Genomic DNA, 26,502 nt, shown 5'->3' with positions numbered 1-26,502 from the left:
AGCTCTTAACCCTATCTGAACTTGTAAAAGAAGTCCTCTCCAACCCCCAATCACTGCTCAGTCCCTTCATAACGCTCCTCTGGACAGGGCTGTCAGCCTGACATCAGAAAGGCCAAGCACACAGTGCCTTCCAGCAGGGATGCAGCATCCCAATTACTCTTTGCTGTGTCCTTGGCTCTGCCGCTCTCCGCCCTCACCGGGGAGCCGCTGGCAGTGCCTTAGACCTGTTTGTTGGCGGACATTTGCGCCCCTGCGGACCTGTGCCGGGGAAGGCAAGAGGGCCTGCGGGGAGACCACCAGCCCCTGGCCCCCCCGAGGGAGCCTCTCCCCAGCCCGGCCCTGCCGGCTCAGAGGCAGCTCCCCGAGCTGCGGGGAATCCGATGCGGACACGGCCCCCTTCGCTGGCTTCTATCTGTAGGGACTTCGGGTGCGGTCTGGGCTCAGGGCACGGACTGGACGAGAGCCTGGGGCGGGCTCTCCTCAACTCCATCACCGGCACCTCCCTGCGCCCGGCCCCTCCACCGGCCGGCTGTTCCCCGGGGACGCCGAGCCGACCGCAGGCACGGCAGCCGAGGGCGTGCCCGGCCGTGGCAGGGGCGGGCCTGGGGCGGGCTCAGGGCCGGGGCGCCCCGCAGGGAGCGGCCGGGCCCCCGGCCCGAGGCGGGCGCGGCGGCCACGTCACCCCCGGAGCTGCCCCGCCCGCCTCCGGCCCGGAGCCGGATCCCGCCGCCCTTCCGCCGGCGCCGGGGGAGCAGCGCTGCCATCCCATCCTGCTCCGCGCCCGGCCCGCTCCCACCGCCGCCTCCCGCAGCCCCGTCCTCGCCGCTCCCCGGGGCTGGCCCGGCACCGCACCGCGCCCGCGGGGAGGGCAGAGCGCGGTGGCAGCTCCGCCCCGGCCCCGGTGCCTCCCGCACGGCCCCGGTGCTTCCCTCCCTCCCGCACGGCCCCGGTGCTTCCCTCCCTCCCGCACGGCCCCGGTGCTTCCCGCACGGCCCCGGTGCCTCCCTCCCTCCCGCACGGCCCGGCCACCCCCGGCCCCGGTACCTCCGGTGGCGGCGGGTCCCGTCGCGACTGGTCCGACCCTCGGCGCCCGCCCGGCTTTCTCTGGAAGGGCGTCCGCCGTCTCCTTGGCGAGCAGCCCCCGCCCCGCGGCGGGCTCAGAGCCACCCGGCCCCTGCGAAAGAAATGCCTCCCCGCACTACTGAAGGTAAGTTGGAAGGAAAAGTGAGCCCTCCTAAACCCCCCTTTTTAATGTGATACAGGTGAGTGGCAATTACTGTAATTCAGTGAAGCTTTGCGTGATTACCTCATTCACAATGAAGAGATGGTTTGTCACTCGTGTGGTCCTCAGAAAGAAGTTATTTAGCCGTCAACAAAGTTAATGTTCACGTGCAGTCTGCACAAGCTGGTAGTGGGGGTCGTTACTGACCTGTATTTATTGAATAAGTATTATTTGATTATTTTTTCCTTCCTCTTCTTATAGGTTGTAACTTTTGCAAGACTCATGACATGAAGTAGAGCAACCAGCATTTTGAAGAGCTCTGCCATAAATTCAACTGTATCTCTGAACATTGGCAGATTTACTGGAAGCTCTTCCCAAAGCCTGCTTGGATCAGAACGTGTAAAATTTCCAAAGGTTTCATAATGGGGTTCTTAGCATCCCAAGGAGATTGTATTAGATATTTCAAAAGATCTTTATTTCTAGTTTTAGTATGTGTAATAGTTCTTGTGTGCACTGATCAGGACTACTATAGTTTACTTGGAGTGTCCAAAGAAGCAAGTAGTAGAGAAATACGACAAGCATTCAAAAAGCTGGCATTAAAGTTGCACCCTGATAAAAATCAGGTAAGTTACATCTTTATCAAGTAAAAGTTGTAGAGTTAATGGAGCTTAGTTGGTTAGAGTCTAGTGCTAATAACGCCAAGGTTGTGGGTTCGCTCCCTCTATGGGGCATTCACTTAAGAGTTGGACTCAATGATCCTTGTTGGTAATGATGAGTTTCTCTTTCCATTTAGCTTAGAGGAACTTAACTCTTTCCCTAACATCAAGTCTCATCTAAATAGCAAATAACAACAGCCCGTTCTGAGACATCCGTCTCCAAGTATCATATAGGGCAAAACTGAAATTTTGGGACTGACGAGGCATAATGATGGAGGTTATAAAGAGCTCTAGACTGGAGAGAATGGACTTCAATGGCTCAGTCTGAAATACGAAGAAATCACTTTTAAACTTAAACATCAGGTTTTCCTCAAAATGACTTGAAATAAGCAGAAATTGACAGGAATATGAGGGTTTAGATCTTAATATGTAAAACTGTACCTGCATGGAGCCCCAAAAGACAGCAGTATTCCATATGAGCTCAGGGCCTGCCTTCACAGACTGCACTGGAGCCTCTAACAGAGCTCAAAGAGAAAGGCAAATGTCAACAAAGTTAGAAATGCCAACTTGGACCTATATAACTTCAAGTTTTGTTTTCCTTACCTTGGTACCTTCAAAATAATGACATTTTGGGTCAAGTTCTGTAGTTTATAAGTATGCAGATACTACTAAAGATTTTTAAACAGGTTATTGTCAACATTAAAGATGACATATAGAAGATGAAACCATTAGACAAATTCCATAATGGCAATTAATTTCCCATGTGTCTTAAAGAATCTTTTAAGAAAAAGTGTCTTTTGAATAAAATGTGTAAGCAGAAGTTGCAAAAGTGGGAGAGCGTGGCAGATTTTGCGCACCACTGTTACACTGCACCAGCGCAGAACCCAAACTGGGGTTCAGAATATGTCTGCAGATTTTTCACCATTCTAATTCCAAAGCTACCTAGAGCTAGAATGCTTTTTAAATAAAAAAAGGGGGCATCTGTCTACACTGTAAGACCAGAAGGGGCGAATCTGTCTTTATAGCAGAGATTTTGAAATGGACGAGTGGGGATTCTGGGGGAGTGGAAAAGATTATAGAGCAAATGGTAAGTCTTCATTCTTGAGTACTTTTTTCTTCCATTGAAGAGAGAGAGCTGAAAGAAGAGGGATCACTGGAGAATGTTAAAGCCTCCTTACAGTTCACTTTTTATTTCACTTGGTAGTTTAGTGAGGATAAAGAAATAAGGCAAGAATACATCTGGCTTCAGGAAAGGAAAACTTTACTGTAGTTTTTTGGAGATCACTGTGCAATGTCTGCTTCTATCACAACCGACATCATTAGGGGTATAAGTTGGATTCCCAAAGTTTATTTTCTCAGCATTACATGCACAATATGGTTTATTAATTAATTACTAATTATAGTTTTCCTTACATAGAATGATCCAAATGCACATGAAAATTTTCTGAAAATAAATAGAGCATATGAAGTCCTTAAAGATGAAGATCTACGGAAGAAGTATGATAAATACGGAGAGAAGGGTCTTGAGGACCAGCAGCAAGGAGGGCGTTATGAAAGCTGGCACTTTTATCGCTATGATTTTGGTAAGTTATGATGTATGTTTGAGATTTGCTTAAAACAGTCACAAGTAAATGCAGTATCAGTATTATGTGTTTCTGATGTATCCTCTCCAGATTTCTGTCTGCTTTGTAGCTGTCACTTTCTCTCTGCTGACCCAGTATTTTATTTACCCTGGTACTCAAAAATGTAATAAGCTATTTACCTAGCCTTTTGTTCCTGCTGCTTATCTTTTTACAGGTCATCTAACTTCTAGTTTGTTTGTTTTGGTTTTTTTTGAAGTGCAAAGCTTTTTTTTTTACTTCTATTTCAGGGTGTTTCATCAGGATGCTTTTTAACTTTTTAATGCAGGAGGACCTTTTTTGTTTTAGATAAAATATTCTTCAAATGGACTTTGAGAGTCGATTTTTGCATTGTCCAGCCTGTTTTATATGCAGTTATGCAATTAGAGATCAATAAAGAGGTAGTAGAAAATGAAAAAAACCAAACCAGCATCATATGATGATCTTGAGACAAGTTATTTAATGTTTGTCTCAATAAATTTTCAGTAGTCATGGGGAAAGGCTTCCATAAACAGTTCTCAGAGCTCCTGTAACACAAGTAAGCTAAAATAGGGAGCTGAGAAACATGGTTTGATTGAGATCAAAGAAAAAGCTGAAAGGAAACTCTACCATGGCAATAATTTCTTTTGGTGTAGTTTGATTTAATATGTCCCAATATCTAAGAACTTCGTGTCTATGAAAGTTGAAATTGAATAAACCAGAGCTGCAACTATCACAAAAAAATATGGATATTATCCTGCAAGTTCTTCAGATAAACAGATTTAAGAAATTTTATCTGCTTGAAGTTGCACTGCTTGATTAAAAAACAATACACTTAAATGTCTATTAGCCAGTCTTTTGGAGAGCATCTATTTTTATATTTTATATGTCTGTGTATATATTGAAATGTAGATTTATATATATACTTTATATATACATGGGTGAGTATATGTATATTACAGAAGATATAAATGGATAGTAAAAAGTACCTTGTCACTTGTAGAAATTAATTTCTCTTATTATTTATTTCTATTTAATCCTTGTATACCTCAGGTGAAATGACACCTCACCACGTTAGGTACTGTAAAAAATCTGTCACCATAGTAGCATAATATAATATGGTGTAATAGTACTCTTGGTAACTCTGTGCTGCCTTCCTTGTGTAGTTGAAGTAGTAGTGTTTTGTAGTGATGCTCTAGGTAGGACTGGTTAGCTTTGCCTTCCTTGCCTTTCTTCTGTCCACTTCATTCCACTGCATTCACACATTCTGTTGGTGGAAAAGCTTGTGGCTGAAACGCCTTTATGATCTAAATGTTCAAATAACCAGAGGCTGAGAAGAAAAGTGAACACTTCTGGACATTGCATAAAGCTCCCAATGAGAGCTGAAGCTTCCTGAATTTTAATCTGACAGCTGATTGATGTTATTTCTAATACTCTTGCCATAACAGCGGTAGTTATAATTCTCTGCTCACTCAGCAGCTGGTCTACTAAAATACCAGCATTCTGTTCTGATAGTGGCTGTTGTAGCATGAGAGTGCAGGAGTTAGCAAGAGGTTAAACTAAGGTTACATATTACTAAACAAATATAGCATTTTTGTAAAAACTATCTTTGCCGGCTTAGTATTTCAACTTAAAGCTACTGTTTTCTGTCTTGTGAATAAGATGACAGTTTGTTTCCTCGTTTTAGAGATAGAAAAATAAAAAGCAATTGTTGGGTTTTTTTAACAGGTATTTATGATGATGATCCTGAAATTATAACACTGGATAGAGGAGAATTTGGTAAGTTTTAAATAAATGGCTGTCTCCTTGACAGCATGGCACCCAAAGTAACAATTTTTACATGTTGAGCTGTGTATCTTTAGGCTTCTATTACATGTCTATACAAAAACCTGTCAGAAAATCATCTTCACATGAGAAAACAAACAAAAAAGCTCCCTCAGTGCTTCCTGATAAACACTAGTTAGCAGATAGATCAGTACTGATAAACAGTTTAGATTAAGTTGGAAAGATATTTTGTGCGATCTGTAAAAGGAAATAATTTTAATTAAAATTTTTATTCTCCTAATTTACCACTGCTATTTCTCGTGTATAAAAATGCAGTTGATAGAACTTTTCTATCATTTTTTTCTGTCACCTGTGCCTTGCACAAGAGGTTCAAAACCAGAAGGGGATACCAGATAGGAAAAACACAGCTAAGTAAAACAAAGTGTGGAAAGATAACACTTTCAGTGAGGATATCATCCATGTTTTTTCTTTTAAAATTATAGCCAAGTTGTTTATAAACAAGAGAGTAGAGGGAAAAAATACTGGATTTTGTGTGATTTTTCGTCTGCATTTTGAATACAGTTTCCTTTGTACAGACAGGATCTACTAGTTTTGTAAATTGTTCTATTAGCAGACCCTCATGGTGCTCTCCCTGGGAACCTGGTTTTGCTTTGGGTTATTTGGAGAGCCTACACATTGCTTAGTTGTCTTCTTTGTGTGGTTATTTTAATATAGGCAAATATAAATTAGAAAATCCACTATAAAAATAATTTCCAAAATTGGAAAGGCTGAAAGCTATGTCATTCCAGCTGAGAACCGCTCTGGGAATATATTTTGTTGCTGTAGTTTTCTTTCATAAGAAAGAGTATTTAATTATGTTTCCCTTGACTTCTCTAGTAATCACAATAACTTGGATTTTTGAATTGGATTTTCTCCTCTTAGACACGAATTCTACATAGAAAGATTGCCAGGTGGAATCCACTACATACAAAGTGATATAAGGAAATGGAAAATTCTAGTGGGTAAAAATCTTCTAGTACTTGTATTTTGTAACCAGACTTGAACTATCACACATTTCATCTAGATTAATCTGCAGAGAGTACTTTTTTCCTAAATTAATAGAACAGATGCTGAAAGTCAGGGTGCTGATAGCTTCTGAAATGAGACTTTTGTGCACCTGCCTAGAACAGCGTACAAGTGAGATACAATCTTTATCTCATCTGAGTTACTGTTACTGTGCCTGACATTTAAATACTTAGTACAGCTTCTGGGGAATACAATATAGTAAAAATGTATATTCCAGATATAACTATATTGTGGATGTGCATGTAATTTTCTTCTTTCCATCTAGATGCTGCTGTTAACTCAGGAGAACTGTGGTTTGTGAATTTTTATTCTCCTCGATGCTCCCACTGCCATGATTTAGCACCTACGGTATGTACAAGTAAATTAACTCTGAAAATTCATTGTTTTTAATAACATAAAACTTAATGAAGTGAATATTTATATTGAATCTGAAACCAAAGACAACAATTCAGAATGCCAGAAGTAAAACTTGTGCTCATTTTTCATTATAGCTTTATAGGAAAATTACCTCTATTTTTAACTTTTTTTTTTTTAGTGGAGAGAATTTGCTAAGGAGATGGATGGAGTAATACGCATTGGAGCTGTCAACTGTGGAGATAACAGAATGCTTTGTCGAATTAAAGGGATTAACAGTTACCCCAGTCTGTATGTTTTCAAAACTGGAATGGTGAGTGATAAAATTTCAGGCGTTTTTAGAATGAAATCTGGAACATTATTTCTTTAGTACTTGTTCAATCGTAGAGATTTACAAAAAGATCTTCCTTTTAATATGTTACTTCCTCTAATAAATTTAACTTTTAAAGTTAACTTTAAAATATATATTTATTAATATATATAATTTATATAATGTGTATATAATACAATGAGTTATAGTATATTTTTACAATGGTTTTTCTGAATTACTTTTTTTTGTGCAACATATCACTTCTGATTCAGGAAGATAGTGTCAGCAGCAGTGCTATAGCAAAGCAACAAGTCTCCTTGAACAGTTTCTCTTAATAGCATTGTAATGGACTTTTCAAATACAAAGCATAGTCTGGGGGTTTGAGTCTAAAGAATGTGACCATGTGCCTAAAGAAACTTGAAAATTCCTTCCCTAAGATTTCCTCCGTGCTACCTGCATTATGTAGGTGGCTCTTTACAGCTGCTTGTTAAGGGATGGTGCTGGGCTGGTGTACAAATTGCACTGGAATAGGTGGGTACGTTTGGACAATGAGAGTTTTGAGAGGTTAAACGCTAGGTGGAGAGATGCAAGCAAGTTTTATTTAAATAGAAATGCAGTCATTGAGAGTTAGTGTTTCTAAGGCTAAATTATCCTTATGGGGCTGCATTTGGAAAGAAATCACATTACAAAATTTAAATTAAGGTTAAATTCCAAACATTCCAGTGTGGGAGGGAGAGAACAGTTAGAGGGAATGGTGGGAGGGTTGGTCCTGCAGTTGCATAAGTACTGTTACAAAAACACAGTAGGTTTTGGGATGGAGTTTTGTTCCATTTTCTTTTTTTCTTAATTTTATAAGCTGTATTCTTTGTCTTCTATAGCAACCAGTGAAATATTATGGAGACAGGTCAAAAGAGAGCTTAAAGAACTTTGCCATGCAGTACGTTACAAGCTCAGTCACTGAATTATGGGCAGGTAATTGATTTTGCTCGGGGGGCTGTTCTTTTACCAAATATGGCAGAATTTATGTGTGCGACTGAATCTTTTAACTGCTGCTAAGTCTTATTTTTGAGTTTAAAAATAGTTTATGTAATTTGCTAATATAAACCTTGTTTCCTAGTCACATTTAACTAGTCACAAACTGATGCAAATTGTTTCACTCTTAGGAAATTTTGTTAATGCCATTGAAACTTCATTTGCTTCTGGTGTTGGTTGGCTGATCACCTTCTGTGCTGAACGTGGGGGTAGGTATATTAAATACTTCTCAAATAAGGTGATGGAAAAAGAAGTACTTTTGTTGATAATGGCATAATACCTTTTGCTTCTAAAAAAAAAAAAAAGGTAAAACATCTTAGGTGATCACAGTGTTTGGACTGTGGGTCATTTAAGCTTCATTTCAGAGGCAAAAAAGGGACATTAATAGAAAAATTATACTGCTGTGTTTCTGTAATGTCCCGTGAGTCATTAAAGCGGCACTCAAGTGTAACCCATCAGGAAGGGAAGTGTCAGTAAAAGCTTCTACCTTCAGTTTCCAGCTGAAGCTCAAGTGACAGGTACATTGCATAGGTACATGCTTGTCATGATAGCTAAGTAGAAGAAAGGATGTATCTACCCTTTAAACCACCAGTATTCAAAATTTAGCTAAATAATTTCTCTTAGGTTTGGACATAGTAATTGGCTCTTATCACTGGTTTCATGTCAGAGTTTAGATCATTATTTTTTGTAGCTGTTTGTCACTGGCTATCCTGGGATCAGTACTGGATTAAGTATATGAGAACATTACCTTGGTTAGCTGGTAGAGCTAAGTAAATGCACTCCACCTTTGACAAACAAAGATTTCTCAGCCTTATGAAGAGACCTTTGTTCTGTGAACTGAATAACCAGAGCTGCAGTCTTGGTTTTACATTTGTAAATAGCTTGATTTCAAGTTGCAGCCCTTTTGTTATTAATTTTTCAACTGTGGTTCAGTTAAGAAGATGCATCTTCTTATTTAAAAAAAAAAATCTGCATCTGAAGGTAACTGTTCAAAGTCTGGATGGGTAATTAAAGCACGTGATGTATTTATTATAGTGGGCGATTATTTGTATCACAGAAAACGGATATTTCCATTCAAATATCATTCCAAGACAGTATGTAGATACTTCTTGGATTTTTTTTTTTTTAAACACTGATTAACAAATTTTAAAGGTCAGTCTCAAGATAGCAAATAAAATAGTAACATTTTTTAAATGAGATTCTATGTTGAAGCAAGAGAAACGTTACTCATGGGGTTTTTTTTAACTTAGCATAGACAATCATTAAGTGCTCATTAGTAGGTGTTACAGCTCCAAGTCACTGAAATACTGGATGAACAGCTAGGAAGCATGCTTTTACAAATGGTCACATTTGTAGGGAGGAAAGGGGTAATTCTAAGCAGGAGTAGGTTTATTACATTAATAAGGAAAAGTTTTATGTTTGTAAATAAATCATTTTTATTTTGCAGATTGCTTGAGTTACCAAACTCGCCTTAAGCTAGCTGGCATGTTGGTAAGCAGTGTTTCCCTTTGAAAGCATTACTTGTTATATTTAAAACAAAATAACAGAAGTGAAAGTGTCAAATTGTAGCTAAAACTCTGAGTGTAGTGGAACCAAGATTTCACCCATTAACTTTTAGAAAAGTAAAATGCTTTGACTAAGTAGCTATTGAAATAACATTGGGGTTTTTTTAAGAATTTTATAAAATATGAATGAGTATTAACGAATGAATTACAGTGTGGTTTCCTTCCATTTTCTGAATGTTGTATATAATTGCCTTTGTTGGGATTTTCAAAAGTATTTCTGAATTTGAAATTAAAAAATACTTCGCTTTGGTTTTGCATTTGGTTTTGGTTTGTGTTGTTTTTTTCTTAATTACAGGAAGGTCTTGTTAATGTAGGCTGGATGGACTGTGGCACCCAGGGTGAGCTTTGTGATAATTTAGATGTCTCATCTAGTACTACTGCATACTTTCCACCTGGAGCCACCATAAATAACAAAGAGAAAGGAGGTGTTTTGGTACGAGCTGTTTTTCGTTCTGTATTTAGATAAAGTGATAACCATGCTAAAGGAACGTCCAAATCATTTTCAGACTGATTATATACCACTGAAAAGATGTTTTTTGCCTATTTCTTCTAAGCTGGTATGCTCTGCTATGAGTATATATCCCTCCCATCTTCTCAGGCAGGGATCCTGGCTGCCAAGCCACCTCCTCAGGAGCCTCCCTGAGCAGCTGTGGGAATCAGGGGTAGGATGTGCTGTGTGACAGGCCCAAGAGCTATTTCTAAAGCTGTTATGCAGCTATCCTGGTAGAAAGGATAGCTTCTCCCAAGGAAAAAGTCCTGGGACGAGAGGAAATGGCTTCAAGTTCTGCCAGGGGAGGTTTAGATTGAGTATTAGTAAAAATTTGTTCACCAGAAGGGTTGTCAAGCATTGGAACAGGCTGCCCAGGGGAAGTGGCTGAGTCAGTATCCCATGAGGTGTTTAAAAAACAGGGAATTGTGGCACTTCGGCCGTGGTTTAGAGGGGTGGACTTGGCACTGCTGGCTTAAGGCTTGGGCTTGATGATCTTAAAGATCTTTCCAACCTAAATGATTCTGTGATTTGCCACGTGCCCCTCATTTTTTATTCCAGAAAGAATATGCCCCAGGTATCACAACTTTGAGAAATGCTACTCTGACATGTGTGATAAAAGTACTCCTACGGTGTCTGTCAGTACAGATTTTACTGCTCAGCTCTATTTTAATATTGCAACCTCCTCCTACATTTGTATGGTAGTTTCAACGTTCTTAATTGATGGGAGACATTTCTGTTTGAGGCACGGTTGTTCCTTTTTTTTCACTACTGTTAGCTGTTTCTTTCAAAGGAGGGAATTGTAACCTACCCACTTTGAACCTTGTAAGTTACCAACTCTGACTTACTGATTCATACTTCCGAAATTTTAGAAATTACAGAAACTGAAATATCTGTACAGTGCAGTTAAGGAAGGCTGTAAGAATAGATTGGAAATCTTATAAACTTGACTGTTGGGTTTGGTATGAAATTTGAATTTCAGACTTTTAGTCCCTGTCTTGACAAAATACAGGTTTTTTTGAGTATAATATTGTAGGCAAATGAGCTAAAAAGCAGTATTCTGAGAGAGATGTTTGTGAAATTATTTGTATGGAAACGAATTTGGTCAAATAGCATGTTATTAACTGCATGCTCCAATTAATGGAAAGGAACAAATCAGAATAATTTCCCTGACACTTTTAGTACGAATCATCAACAATCAGGTTGATGTTTGTAATTCCTTGTAATAAAGACAGTTAACTTTCTGTCCTAGTTTCTTAACTCCTTGGATGCCAGAGAAATATATCAGGAGGTAATGCAGCATCTACCAGACTTTGAAATTATTTCTGCAGCATCATTAGAGGTAATTTTTTAAAAATATGTTAAAATTTCTTAGTATAAACTGTATAGATATTAGATAGTATAAATATATATATAGCTTATATATTTTATTTCTTACAGTTTTCAAAACCTGTTGACACAACAACCTAGTATTTAACTGAAAATTACTTCTTTTTCTCTGTACCCAAAATTATTTAACATTGTTTCTCTACATTTATTTTTGCTGTTTAGCAAAAAAACAACAGTAAGGGGGAATATTTCATAGGAAAATAAAAACCACAGAAATTGCTATTGCAACTTACTCTGCAACTGTAACTTTGGGGTTATTTTTAAAATTAACTACATTGTAGAGAATTTCGTTTTAAATGTATTTTGTTCACTAATGTACGAAAGAAAAAAATCCTTGTTAATCCATGGGTAGTTATGTATGAACTGAAATTAAGTCATAGAAGTAACTCATGACTTGGAGGAAAAAAGGAAACCTCTTTTCACACTTGTACTTGCACAGAGCAGCATAATTTACAATAGGAAATGCACATGAAAACAGAAAGTATAGAGGGTAGCTTGTAGCCAGCTTGTTCTTAGATTTTTTCCTCTTTCCTGGTTATGATGCAGTAAAAGGAAGTTTAGTGGAAGCACTACACGAAAGAATTTATTGAGGAGGTCACATGGAGATTAGATGACTAACTGGGCATTTGCCTTTATAAAACACAGAAGAATTTTACAGGTTGGTATAATTGGGATTAATTTGTTTTGTCTTGTGTTTTTCTTGTTTGTTTTTTTTCCCTGTGCTTTAAAGGACCGTCTGGCTCATCACCGGTGGCTGATTTTCTTCCAGTTTGGGGAGGGTGATAAATCAAATGTACAGGAATTTAAGAAACTTAAATTTTTACTTAAAGATGAACATATTCAGGTGAGACTGCTAAGTCATTTAGTGGTAAATTCCACTTACGTCCTGAGAACAAGATGGTATGATTTTTATTGTTATTAGCTGTTGCTACCACCTGCCACCTCTGGTACTGAAAGAGATATAGTATAATATGGTAGCTCTGTAGTAAAGTTTTTTATTTAAAGCAAGCAATTAAGTTTCCCATGCAGCTTGAATAATTTAAAAGTAATGAGGAAAGACTGTCTTTTAAATCTGCTCTCTAATGGGAAATGTTGCTGCAGATCCCATTCAGCTAACAATTCCAAGTTAACACTTTAACATCAAATTTATGTATGTGGAACTATATTTTTTAATTATTCAGAAAGCCCTGTGATCATGTTGAACGCTTTCTTAAAAAGAAACCAAATTAAAACTTTGTACTAAAGGACTATGGCTTGTAGTATTCTATAAGATTATGTATTTTTAAAAAAATTGTTGCTTTGAATAGAAGAATTTTAATGTCACATTTATGTGACATTAATGTCTTTCTGCTTCCTTGCTATTTTATTTGGGGGGGGGTAAAGGGAGCTAACTTGAAGTTTTTATTCCCCCATTTTGGCCTTTAAGTTAAACATTAGCAAGCAACCTAATGTAGTTGTGCTAGTAGTTTTCCTTGAACATCCCAGTTTGTCTTAAGACCTCTGTTGTTTACAAAAAGGCTACTACTTTTCCATAATTTTGGTTTTTTTCCTAACTCTTACTGCCTTTCAAGATACATTAATTTATATAAATTAGGCTATTTTAATTACAATGGCACTGTCTGTTAAACAGGTTGGCAAGTTTGACTGCCTTTCTTCACCAACCATCTGCAACAAACTGTATGTCTATCAGCCTTCTTTAGCAGTCTTCAAAGGAAAAGGAACTGGAGATTATGAAATTCATCATGGTAGGGGAAACTTTGGCAATTTTAAATCATTACATAATCCCTTTGAAATTACAGCATCTTTGGCAAACTGCATTTGTTTTCCCAAAGAACAGTTTTGTAGCTTTAATATTTGCTGTTTTTCCTCTGACTGTAATGTAGCCTTGCACAAACTTACAATTTCCTTTGGTTTTCATTTTTTTATTTTTCCTGGATAAGCAGTCATCAGATGCCAAGAGATGTATTTTGTCTTTACTATGATGTCTGTTTCAACATCATTTACATAATTACATACAAATTAAATCTTAGAAGCTGATCAGGACAGCTCCTGCTTTGGGTAGGATAACCAATGAATGCTGTAAGACACACCCTTCATAGAGGCTTAACGTGCTAGTTCCACAGTGCAGCCAACCTGAGAAACTTGTTTTCATGTGTGACTGCAGTAAATCTAATTCAGTGCTTTGTTAACTTCTGTCCAAAAGAAAACTAAATTGAGACTTTTACCACTTACTTTCATTTTCAACACAGCAGTTTCCTTTCAGGAAAAGTTGGGACTATGTTACTATTTAATGCTGAAAGTATTCAAAAATGCTGGCTGAAGAAGAAGGGAGCCAGAAGCAAAACTGTAGTTTGCAGTAATAGGTGTAGCTTTATCCAGAATGCAGCACAAGGCAGTTACACAAGATGAAGTTCTCATTTTTCAGCCTCTGAAGTATCAGCAACAACTTGGTAGAATTAAATCAGAACCTCAGTACTGTAATAAACAAGAAAGGAAAAAAGTTTTTTACTACTTAGAAAATATTAGATGTACCTAAGGGCGAGAGATGATTCTGTACCTCTAATGACTGCTGCCAGGAAAAGCCTTATATACTTCTTGCAATTTCCCCTCCTGCAGAGAAGCCAAGAAAGGGTCATATCCATACAGCTTTTCTATAATGGTAGAGATTACAGTGTAAGAGATGTGCATTGGACTACAGTACATACAATTTTCTGAACGGTTTGATTTACTATTTACAAAATAGATGGCATGTAGAACATTTACCAATAGTCATCTCACTCCAGTGTTTGTGACAAAATAATACTCAAAGGGATCTTTTTTGTAAGCTATGTTGAAGGGCTTCAACAGTTTAAAATCTAAGAACAGTAATAAGTCTTATAAAGTTATTGTGCAGTGACTTAAGATTTGATCACCCAGAAGTTCTTATTCTCAGTTCAAGACAAACTCTCATTTCTGCTGACAAATATGTATACATACAAAGGGTATGAAGATACTTGATCTTTGCCCATTGAAGCTGTGAGAGCAGGAACCTGTTACACCTAAATAGCTGTGATTTATCAATATTACTTATAGTTTTTACTGTGTCAATCCCTTTGCCAAGTCAAGTCATCTAGAATAGTAACTTTTTAATTCCAGCGATAGTAAGACAGTAACACAGCCACAAATTTCAGTCATTTTGTTTGACAAAACCATGTTTTGTCTTGGATAAAACATTTATTTGGCTAATGTTGGGTAACTATCCAGTTTAATATTTAGCCAAATATCAACTATCACCTGCAGTATGTCTTGCCTGTGTAGGTTTGGACAGTTTAACATTGTCTTCCTGAGAAAAAGCAAGTCAGTACCTGTTACGTTTATTTAAGCAAGCCATGTTTAAAGATCAGACAAGGGAACTGAAAGACTCATGTTGCTTTCACAGAGTTTTCTAATGATATTTCTCATAGGGAAAAATAAAATTTCCTTTCTACATTGTTCTTTGAAGGAAAGAAGATCTTATATGACATTGTTGCATTTGCCAAAGAGAGTGTGAACTCCCATGTCATCACACTGGGACCTCAGAATTTTCCTGAAAAAGATAAGGAACCATGGCTTGTGGATTTCTTCGCACCGGTAAATATTTAGTATCTACATTCTTCTTCTTCTAAAATCTGTTCTGTAACTATGTAACAAGGTACTAAGGAGTATTTTAGCACCCTTCAGGATCATGAGACGGTATTCTAATTCCTCATTCCTTGGCAGCATTAATTCCTAGACTGGGCTTTGTATTTAGTGTAGTCTGTTGTCAAAGCAGCATATTACTAATCTCAAACATTCTCCTGAGAGCCAGCTGCAGGGAAAGCAATTGCACTTACTTGCATTTTGTTTTCTAGTGGTGTCCTCCTTGTCGAGCTTTGTTACCAGAGCTGAGAAAAGCATCAAAACATCTCTATGGTCAGCTTAAATTTGGAACGCTAGACTGTACTGTCCACGAAGGGCTTTGCAACATGGTAAGCTGCAGGAACTAAAAGTAAAGAAATATAATCCTTTTAAAGAATATTATTTTCTTCTAGCTGGGGGTAGACGGATAAGGGCAGACAATGCTTGTCCTTTAATGTTTTCTTAAAGGGTAGTAAACAGAACAGGCACTCGCATCATAATTTTTTCCAAAGGAGCGAACTGTGTAACAACTATAGAAAGTATATTAACATAAAATACAAGTCCCATTTTGTTCTGATTTCATAGTGTTACTGGAAGATTCTAGAAATGTTAGAATTTAGTAATTCCTGTGGAGTTGTTTTTATGTCTCAAAACACATGCAAAATAAGCAAAAAAGGACAAGCTTTTTCAAGTTTTATTTAGACGTGTTCACACACTGAAGAATTCAAATCATGGAGGTGTCTGTGTTCAATAGTAAACAATAGTTATTCACACAGTACAAACACTTCCACCTGAGGACTGGAAATAGCTTTAAATGTAAGGCTTAGAGGGCCCATGGATTAATTCTTTTATTTCTGGAGCACAGCGAAAGAATTACTGGCTGGTTTTTAAATTGAGAACATACTATGCCATCTCCAAATACAACTGGCATCTTCTTTGTGCTGATTTTAATGGTGTCAGATTCCCACCTGCGTGTAAATCTGAGCAGTTGTACTGTACAAACAGAATAGATGAGTTGAATAGATGAGCCACCAATACCAATGACAGTTAGAGGTGAGTACCAGAAAGTTAATCAATCTGTGCAATTTCTTATTGTGTGTTTTTTTAGCATAACATTCGAGCTTATCCAACAACAGTTGTGTTCAACCAGTCTGATGTTCACGAATATGAAGGACATCACTCTGCTGAGCAGATCTTGGAGTTTATAGAGGTACGTGAATTATAATGCTTGATGCAGTCTTGTTCTGTAAGCAGCTCATCCAAAAAAAAATGTTCTGTAGTTGGAAGATTCTAAGATTTGGGGTTTTTTTAATTCATCAGACTAGGAGGATAAAGAGTGAAAAAACCTTGGGCAAGAAAAGTGATCCAGCAACTGTCAGTCAGGGACTTAACACCTAATGGACTCATTTCCCTACTCTGTCAAGTAATTTCTTTGAGATTATTAGCAAATAAATTAAGATCTCTTCCAATCTGCCAAGTAAGAACAGTGATTTCTGTCTCACAGGCAGGGTAGAGGAATTAATATTACAGCAGTTCATACTTTTAAGATGAACATGCCTCACATACACAGCTTGACATAGGATGAGACTCACATTTTTGTCAGTTTGCTTGCTGCTCTCCACATTTCTTAGCTGTCCTTGAACTTTCTTAGCCCACAGAATGGCAAATCACTGGTACTGGTTGTTGTTGCTGTTGGAGTTGTGGTACCCAGCTTTGCTCCAGCACTCAGGGTCTCTTCACTGCTATATCCACAGGCTGTTTTCCACTCTCTGAAGAGACTGTTCTCTCCAGGTAGCTCAGAAAAAGCAGGTTCATGTAAACTGAATTTCTTCCCTTTTACTTCCTTTTATTGAGAAAAGGCAGAAAACCTCCCTTTTGGAGCCTGGATGTATTTTTTGATAGCTTTTCTCAACAAATCAGGCATGTGATTTGTAAGTTGAAGGGATGACTTTCGATGCTTCCACACTTTTCAGTGTGTGGAGACTTCCCTCCCACAGCAGCAAGCGAATTTCACAGAACATTCTCTGAATTTGGGGCAGTCTGTACATGGTGGCACTAGATACAGGGTAACTTACTGTTGCCCAGCATATATCTGTAAGCTGTCTTTATTTAGGATCTTAGGAATCCATCGGTGGTCTCCCTAACACCAGAGACATTTGTTGAATTAGTTCAGAGAAGAAAACGAGAGGAAATCTGGATGGTGGACTTCTACGCTCCGTGGTGTGGACCTTGTCAGGCTTTAATGCCAGAATGGAAAAAAATGGCCAGGGTAAATGACATTCAAACATTTTTCTGCTTTTGTTTCCTCTTCTGGGGAATTACTGAGATGATGCAACTGCTTTCTTAAGAGAACTGTCAGGTGAGAAAATCTAGAGATTTATATTGCAGACAAAACAGACAATTCCTACCTGACAGTTTTATATTGTTTCAAATACAAAGTTTTTATATGGGTTTTTTAAAAGATTCAATACATAGATACTATAATCCAGTTTTTCCTGTTGGTTACAAGTGTATTTTCCAATATCTAAGAAACTTTGTAGAGTAACTAGCTTTTCTTGATGCTTAGTGCTTTATTTAGGCAACAGATCTGCATTTGTTTAAAACAAAATATGACAGAAAGATTTATAATAAATTAGATAAGAATTGGTGGAAATAATTTGCCACTTTGTTCTCAGTGATCCTTATGATCATGAGGAAGGAAGCACAGAGGAAGTGCTTGTTGAAGGAAGCACTGAGACCTTGGTGAAACTCTGACTTGAATTTCAGATTAAAGGAATTCAATTGTGCCCAATTTAATTACTTCCTATATCAGGAAGATGTTTTTTTCTGAGATCTTGTTTTCTTCCCTGAAAATAAATAAATGTTAAATCCCACATACTTTAAAGCTGATTATCAGTTTGCTGAATTACATGTACTTCTTTTGCAAAGTCATTACAGTGTTCTCTCTCATTTGAAAAAGTAATATTATCTCTGACAATCATTCCTGAAGGTGTTTCCAGGAATTTGAACTAGAAATTTTTTGGAAAATAAATAGAGCTTTGGAAATAAGCCCATGACTTTGAGACATTTAGAACTCAATTAGACTCAGAGTTCTAGCCAGGATTTTATTTCTGGTGAAATGTCTGTAAAGCATGAGTAGCTCTATAGTACACATTCAGTAATCATCAGCTTCCCTGCCCATGCCAGGTACTTTGGGCCTTTGCAACAAGTACAGTGTGTTCAGGGCACAGGCCAGCTGTGCAACTGATAGCACATCTGCACTGTATCAGGAGCTGTCAGAGATACTGCTCCTATGACAGGAAACACAGTGACATGGTATTTCTTTTACTAAATAATCCCACTTGTAGGTACCTTTGAGATCAGGTAGGTGCCTCGTGAGCCACGTGTGTGCAGCTTATATTAAACAAATGTGCATGATGGCAGTGCACATGGGTGGCTGGCTCTGATACCAGTGATCCATTTACAAGGAATAGAAAGCCTTGTGATAATCTTGGTCTGTTTTGTTGAGATTTTTTTCCCCTAATTAAGTGATTAATACTCAAATTCTGAAGTATTACTGAAATTGTAGTAGTATTGATTAACATATTTGATTGTAGGTTTTCTTCTTTCTTTTTCAGATGTTAAATGGATTAATCAGTGTAGGCAGTGTAGATTGTCAAAAATACTATTCTTTCTGTCACCAAGAAAGTGTTCGGGGATATCCTGAAATAAGACTCTTTCCTCAAAAATCAAACACAGCTCATCAGTATTAGTAAGTACATTGCTTCAGTTTGGGAAACATTAGATTATGTGGAACAGGACAAATACTGTTGTATATTAAAATCATCACAGCTATTAAAATAGGCTGTTATGATATTACTGTACTGGATACCATTGGTTTTGTTACTTCAATCTACTGTCATTTCATTTTGCCATTTCAGTAGTTTGGACTGACACAGGAATCTTAATTTAAATCATATAATATAAAAATACTACTAGGTGTAATGGATTGCAGCTTTATCTTTAGAGAACAGGGTGATGTCACTATTTGATCATCCTCCCTGTCAACAATCTGTTAGCAACGCTGCAAAAATTGCCCATTGCATGTAGTCATCCATTCATCTGTGTCATTAGTGTGGAAATATTATTAATTAACAAAAAAATTCTAATGGAAATAAAATCTCTCCACAAACAAACAGCCTGTCCCTCCATTTCACAGTACAGTTTGAAGATCCAGGGATTTCAGGAAGCACATACATATTTTAAAGACAGATAACCATCTGAAAGAGCAGATGTGTTGCTTCATTATTTCACAAATTGGAGAGTTGTATTAAATGCTGGCAGATAGTAAATTGTAATGCCTCTTCATCGTAGTATGCAATAGCAGACTTCAGTAGCTTTTCAGCATTGCAATGCTTGCTTTTATTTAGTTCTTCTAGAAAAAATTTCTCTTGAAAGAATTATTTTTTTTCTTGTTTAAAACAATTAAGTTGGTGAATATGACTGTTAAGTGCCAAATTGCTAATCATGAGTCAGCTATTTCCTGCAAAGATATGGAAATTTGTGTCTTGAAATAGAGATCACCAAAAACTATCAAATCAAATTTTGACCAGGTAACCCTGTTGACAAATACTTTGCTATGAAGTAGTGGATCATAGCAGTGGATACGATATAATGCACTGATATCACTGATATCAGTGGATATGAATCCTGAATTAATCTTTTTTTTCTAACCTGACATGGGAATTTCAAAACTAAGCAATGCCCTGAAAGTCCAAATATTAAATCCTTGTCCAAGTAACCAGTTTGTCTGGCTTTTCTGCTGTTAAATTAAGGGAAATGTATATACATAGTAATTGTTTTATCGTAATGAATGAACATAACTATAAAATATATTACAATATTCTGATTTAGTTCTCATATTTCTTAGAGCCTGCAATTTAATCTGGAGTACTACCAAGGATCCTCAATCCAAAATACTTCTAGTTATCAGAGGTTACGTGCTTCTTGACATAGAATTTTCTTCTCTCTCTTTTGATCATCTAGTCCTTAAATTCTGTAGCTTTGAATTGTATTTACAAGACTTTCATTCATTCAGATTTGAAAGCAAGGTAGAAATATATCCTAAAACATATGCATTTACATTCTTTAGTTGTTTATCGTCACTCTTCACAGTGAGATTGGGTTTTTTTCCATTATAATTCAAACTACTGTGCAACTGGATTTGTTTTCTCTTTAATACAGTAGCTACAATGGATGGCACAGAGATTCCTATTCCCTGAGAGGCTGGGCATTGGGGTAAGTTACTGCATTAAACTTTCGTCATGAGCTGCTTATATATTTTGCTTACTAGGAGAAATAAATATTTAAATACTATGTAAATCAAGATTTAGAAACACTTGGATTTATGTATTGCTTAATTTAAGATGTTAAAGTTTCTACATCTTTTATCTTTTTTAAAATGTGCAGAAATAGCATACTCCTTGCTGTCCGTGCATTTCCTGAAGACCATATTATTATTTTGTCTACCACTTTTAAAAAGTGATTCTCTTACAGTACAAAGTGTGAAGTAGTGGTTTCCAGACTACTAATATTCTTAATTTCAGAATCTTTTCTTAAATGAAATTTGGATATTGCTTAAAGTTTTGAATGTATTATGACTGTTATTCTTCCTTTCCACAGATATTTACCACAAGTGTCTGTAGACCTCACTCCTCAGAGCTTCACAGAAAAAGTTCTGAATGGGAAAGATCACTGGGTCATTGATTTTTATGCTCCTTGGTGTGGACCTTGCCAAAATTTTGCTCCTGAATTTGAGATCCTTGCAAGGGTAGGTTTCTAACTGTATTAGCAGATTGTTATACTTGTAATGGTTAAAATGTTATTTATCAGCACTTTATTTCTTAGCAGTCATCCAAAAACTACAGTACTCCAATGAGCCTCCTTCTTAGACACACAGACCCTCTTTTGAGACAGATTTCATCTTATGATGGGGTGACCTTTGGAGCTGTGATGTGCTTTTGTGCTTTGCTCTGAACTGGAGTCCTCTGCTGAACACGTAGAGACTCCTGCTACAAGGTTAACAGTCTGGGAAGCAAGCAAGCAACTACTCTCAAGTATTTAAGAGATTTGAGTAACAGGTCTTTTTGTTTACTTTTAGCTGCAGTTTAGTTGTTTACTTTTATTGCTGGCTTATTCCAGTTGTTTGCTTACACTCACCAGGGGAAACTTGAAGTTTGTTTCTTATAAGCATTTCTTTTTAGGCCGTTAAAGGAAAAGTAAAAGCTGGGAAAGTGGACTGTCAGGCGTATGGTCAGACCTGTCAATCTGCTGATATCAGAGCCTATCCTACTGTTAAGTTTTACCCCTACCAAGGAACAAAGGTAAAGAGTCACCTGCTGCTGAGCAGGTACTGTTAGTAAATGTATTATTTCATTTCACATTAAAACTAAGGAGAATATTTCTGTAACATGTTAAAGTGCATTTGTAATACTTAAAATAGTAGGACAGTGATACAGTAATAGTAAACTGCAAATTAATAAAACAGTAACTAAAATAGGGGCTTAACCAGGCAAGGGTTTAATTTTGCAGAGGTCTTAGGTGACAAAATATTCTTCAACCGTTACCAGTTCTATCATCAGCTAACCCAAAAGCAGGCAGCCATTTTGCCTAAGGAGAAATATAATCTTGGCTAAGGAGAAATCTGATTATATTAAAAGCATAATTTTGCCTTAAATAATGTATTTTAAGATAAAAAAAAAAATTTAAAAATATATTAAATTTCGAGAATATTATAGCCATCTTTTTAAACTTATTAATGCTGAAGAGAAAGTATTCAATGATTTTAGTATTCAGTGATTCCTCATAGTTAAGGCAATTCTCTTAATTATACCTTACTGGGTTTTTTTCACTGAATCATTTATGGGAAATTCTAGAAACCCCTCCTCACACAATCCCACCATATTCAATAAGACTTTCTGTGATAAAGGGTACAGGCTTTTTAGGTCTCCAAAGCAGCGACCCACAATGACAGATTTCACAAACATAGATTACAAAGTGGCAGACTTGGTAACAGCTGTCCACCTTAAGTACTTAGCTGAATAAATGGGAGCAAATTGTAACTTTTTCAGGTTTCTCTAAGGATCAAGATGAAATCTGTGTAGTTTTGAAAACCAGGAGCTTAGAGTGTGTTCTTACTGTGAAGACAATTAGCATTGTTTAAACAAAGACAAAAATATATCCATGAATCATAAATCAGCCTACCAGAACCATTGTATTCTGTCCTGCATTGCTCTTGAATTTTGTCTGAAAGTAGAGAGATTTCTATTCAGTGTAAAATTATGTATATATTACCCATGCTCTATTTATTTTTTTTTTTTTTTAAGAAAAATGTTCTTGGGGAATATATAGACAGCAGAGATGCAAAAGGTATTGCTGACATTTTGAATGAAAAATTAGAAGCAATGCAAAATAAAGGAAAAAGAAAAAAATCTAGAAATAAGGTAAGAACACTTACTGTGGGACCTCTTGCAAAAGACTTGCTGTAAAGAATAGCTGTTTAAAATGATGTTAGTACTGGTTCTTTATCTGTAGTATTAAATGCTGTATCTTCAAATAGGACCGGGTACATTTTACTTCCAGTCTTGTTTCTGGTTACTGTTATTCATTCAACCTCAGTTCTTGATGTCTACAGATGTAACAGAGAACACTGCAGTTGCAACACCAGTTGTGACAGGATTTTATGGGACATGGACATGTCCATGGCACAGCTGCATTAAAGATAAATGGTTGAACTGCACTGTATCCTTAAGTGTAGTCCTTGGACTAGATTTAGTAAGCAGACACCGCATTACAGAGGCTGAGCAGTGCAAGATTGGGATTGACATTTTAACTCAGAAAGAAGATATTAACACATGGCTATTAAGTACCCTGAATTCTATTTAAGAAACACTTGTTCAGTTGAAAAATTGGTACTACAGAAACGTTTAAAATCACAGGAGAAAATTATTTTTATTTGTACATTGAGAGAAACTCCACTGTTTATTTTCTTGTCACTAGGATGAACTCTAAGTGGTACCGAAGTTAGATGTGATTCAAGATATTCTGAAGCTGTGGATATAGAAGACACCACAAGGAAAATATAAGGATGGTTACTTTCCTGGCAGGACAAGAGAGATGAAAACAAGTTTGAGTTCACAGGCATATGTGACTGTATGAATTCTGTTAAACTGTGGGGAGATTCAAGCATTTTGGTTTTGGTGGAGGCATTCAATGTTTCTGCATGTCCCTCTTCTGATATACCAGCTACCTTCTTCCTGGCCAAACACCAGAGTTGACCAGCAATGTGAACTCTTATTACTTTTGCCTACCCATTTAGTAGTTCCTTATATTTTTTTCTGTCTCTTTTCAAATGCTTTTTAGAATGTGGCACTCAGCCTGTGGCTGAATATGCACTCAAACCACTCTGCAATGCAGAAACATAACGAGGGATTGTCTATTTGAAAGACAAACAATTGTACCTGATGATTATTCTGCTTTGGGGTAGCAGTATTGTCTAGTCAATTGTTAAAGAAATAAAATCAAGAAGTGGTAGCAGGATGTTTACTGAATTAAATTGCTCTTACCCTTGAGTGGATTACTCTGCAGCACTGGTAGTGCTGCCTGGATGAACAGAACTTTGTAGAGCTTCTTTAGTTGTTTGGTTTGTTTTTGGGGTTGTGTTTTTTCTAAGTAAGAAAAAAATAAAGTAATTCAAACTGTGTTTCATTGACTTTCAAAGATTAAGTTATGCCATAGAAGCATCTAGTTAAGTCATTAGGTCATAACTTTTATTATTGTCTTTTTAAATATTTAAATATGAATGTATTCTGTGGACCTACTTAACCTCTTGAACTTACCACTTTCCCTTTCTCTGCAGACATGTTTTAGGTGTTTTTGTTTGTTTTTTATATAATTTTTAGGCAAGCAGGATAGCAAGTGCCTTCTTTAATAATGAACAATGTACATTGCAATATCTCCTCCTAGTTCTTAATAGAATTCCCACTCTAGAGAAGTAATATTTTCATAGCTTCTCAAAAGACAGGAAATATTACAGAAGATGACAAAATGCCTGCAAACAACTGTTTCATGTGTTCAATAAAATGCTGCTGAGAACTTGTCAGATGGACTTCTCTCCTGCTCTCGATATATTTAGATCTGGCATGACTAGTCAGTGTAGTATGAGTATTACAGATTTGTAAATACATTGTTATCTGCAAGTAATTTTTTTCATAAAGAAAGCAGCAAGAAAGGAAGATTCAAGTAACTTTGGCACACTGAAACATTTCTTCCCCAATGGTCAGAGTTCCCTCTACTGATTTGTGGTTTTGTGGCACATTACTCTGAGAAAGAAGAGAACATATTGCATCTGTTTGTAATAAAGTACACCTTCCCCCCTCCAAATCAAACTTCAAATTTAATCACAGTCCAAAATAACAATTTTAATACAAATTCTGTTTTGGTCAGTTTTTGCATGTCACTGTAACTGCAATTCCCACCCTGTACTCTCTTGCTGGAGAATGAGGTCATGGTTACATTCTCTAGGATTCTATTGTTAAAAATCTACTAAAAATAACCTAGTGCTGGCATTTGTACAGTTTCTTCTTTATGCCTAGTTATACTCAGTTTCTTTCTTATTACTGCTTACTGGAATAGTCTCCTCCATAAGATGCCTGTAACTTCAGAACTTTCTGGTTTTGCTGTGGCTTTAGTCATACTTCATTTCCTCATAAAAAGTTACTGTATCACTTCTTTCTGGGTCAGTCATCTGAAGCAATATAGGTAAATGCTATGAGAAGACAACACTACTACCCACATCAAAATATTCTCTACCCTGACTTACTTTGTCTGGGCAACTGGTTTCAAAATTAATTTAGACTGTGGGAAAGAGGATTTAGTTTAAATATCAATAAAGTTTATTTTTAAGATTTAATTCTGCATCATGATATTCTCTTTGCATCCAGAGTTTTAAATTTCTAAGCTAGAGACCAAATGGATGTGTATGGGGAAAAATAATCTTCAGAACAGAACAAAAGCTGTAAGTGATGAAGGTTTCTAAGATTTTCCAAGTTTTCATGGGTTATTTTTTGCCAGCTGCCCTTTCTGGGTTTTCAAAAAGCAGCTTGGGGGGAACCCAACCAACTGAAAAAACACATTAACAAACAAATAAAAAAACCCACCAAACCACACAGAATAATCCAAATCTTTTCAAAATGCAATGACAACCTGTATTAGTCAACAAATATTTTGACATATAATCCCCTACCCCCAAAACCAAAAAGTTCAAAACAAATTATGTTATTAACTGGTTTGATACTTAAATTTAATTTCATATTTTAAAGGAAAAACCTTCAACTTCATTTATCCAAGCAATAAACCAAGTGGAAGATGAAACAGTACATGAGTGAATGCTCCAATTTTAAATGCTCCACCATTCCTTAATCCCCCTCTCAAATCCCAAGGCTGAATAGCAATTTTACTCTCACTGTATAACCAAGATTGTTCCACTTCCCCCTGTAGCTACCTGTAGATAGTGTTTATCATCCCTTATTCTTCACTCCTTCCTTCACTTCACTCTAATGTAACTTGTTCAACTGAATAGACAAGTGTGAGGACCTGGGGGTTTTGACTGGATGACACAAAGTGGCTCAGTCAAAGTCAAAGCAGGGCAAGAACACCCCCAGGGCCCCTGTTGCTTAGGACTTGCTGGGGTGTGAAGTAAACTGGCAGCCTTGGCATATTCTCAGATGACAAACAGCAGACCACGAGGCTCATCATTGCTTTTTCCTTCTAATGTTACTACACACTCATAAAAAAAGGGCAACACAAAATACATGTATGCTGTACAATAGGTGGAATAGTAGACACAGAAGTCTAATGGCTTTTAAATTTATCTCTAGCACCCTATTTTAATTAAACAGAAGGACTTCTATGGCTGTTTAAGTGTCACTGAATTGATTAGCTGTCGTGCTCTATCCTAAAAACAAAGTTCCTAAAAGACATTTAGCTCTAGTTTCTATTGCTGCTAAGAGGTATAAAAATAGAGAGAATGTAGCAAAAGTTTCAAGCAACATATTGGTTTTATATGGTCTGCAGTTAGTAAGATCATGTTTTGATCAAACTTGGCAAGTTTGATTTTTTTCCATTCATGGGCATGCTTCACATTTAATTAGTTGTGGAATTCCAATGTATTTTTCAAGTTTATAAAGAGACTTAAAATGTTTTAGTATTTAAAGTTTTCACCAGGAACACACAAAAAGAACTTACTTCATTTACTGAAACCTGGCATCTGAAAACAGTGACGTTCCAAGCTCAAATGCTTTCAGCCTTGGTCTTCTCTCTGTGCTAGAATTCGTTACTTATTTTTAAATCCACCTACCTGTAAAG

At 37.1% G+C, this 26,502-nt stretch overlaps 1 protein-coding gene across 1 annotated transcript; it reads left to right on the top strand.

Moving 5' to 3' along the window:
- Window positions 1–826: 826 nt before the first annotated feature.
- On the top strand, window positions 827–25,048 carry DNAJC10 (DnaJ heat shock protein family (Hsp40) member C10). Its single transcript, XM_050339526.1, has 23 exons — window positions 827–1,207; window positions 1,484–1,845; window positions 3,296–3,461; window positions 5,205–5,255; window positions 6,592–6,674; window positions 6,862–6,993; window positions 7,869–7,962; window positions 8,154–8,231; window positions 9,470–9,513; window positions 9,883–10,020; window positions 11,327–11,416; window positions 12,194–12,307; window positions 13,094–13,208; window positions 14,945–15,072; window positions 15,333–15,449; window positions 16,208–16,309; window positions 17,213–17,368; window positions 18,717–18,850; window positions 20,323–20,376; window positions 20,761–20,908; window positions 21,342–21,461; window positions 22,464–22,580; window positions 23,137–25,048. Exons 2-23 carry the CDS (start codon window positions 1,645–1,647, stop codon window positions 23,146–23,148), a joined length of 2,394 nt encoding a protein of 797 aa, XP_050195483.1. The 5' UTR covers window positions 827–1,207; window positions 1,484–1,644; the 3' UTR covers window positions 23,149–25,048.
- Window positions 25,049–26,502: the final 1,454 nt, after the last annotated feature.

Source organism: Myiozetetes cayanensis, unplaced genomic scaffold, assembly GCF_022539395.1.
Source record: "Myiozetetes cayanensis isolate MyiCay16 unplaced genomic scaffold, myiCay2020 scf9, whole genome shotgun sequence".
NCBI lineage: Eukaryota > Metazoa > Chordata > Aves > Passeriformes > Tyrannidae > Myiozetetes > Myiozetetes cayanensis.
This window is presented reverse-complemented; position numbering and strand designations above follow the sequence as displayed.

Coding starts and splice junctions, on each gene's coding strand:
- DNAJC10 (XM_050339526.1), top strand. CDS start 1,645: ATGGGGTTCTTAGCATCCCAAGGAGATTGTATTAGATATTTCAAAAGA. Junction 17,369..18,716: donor AATGGAAAAAAATGGCCAGG/GTAAATGACATT, acceptor TTTCTTTTTCAG/ATGTTAAATGGATTAATCAG. Junction 21,462..22,463: donor ACCCCTACCAAGGAACAAAG/GTAAAGAGTCAC, acceptor TTTTTTTTTAAG/AAAAATGTTCTTGGGGAATA.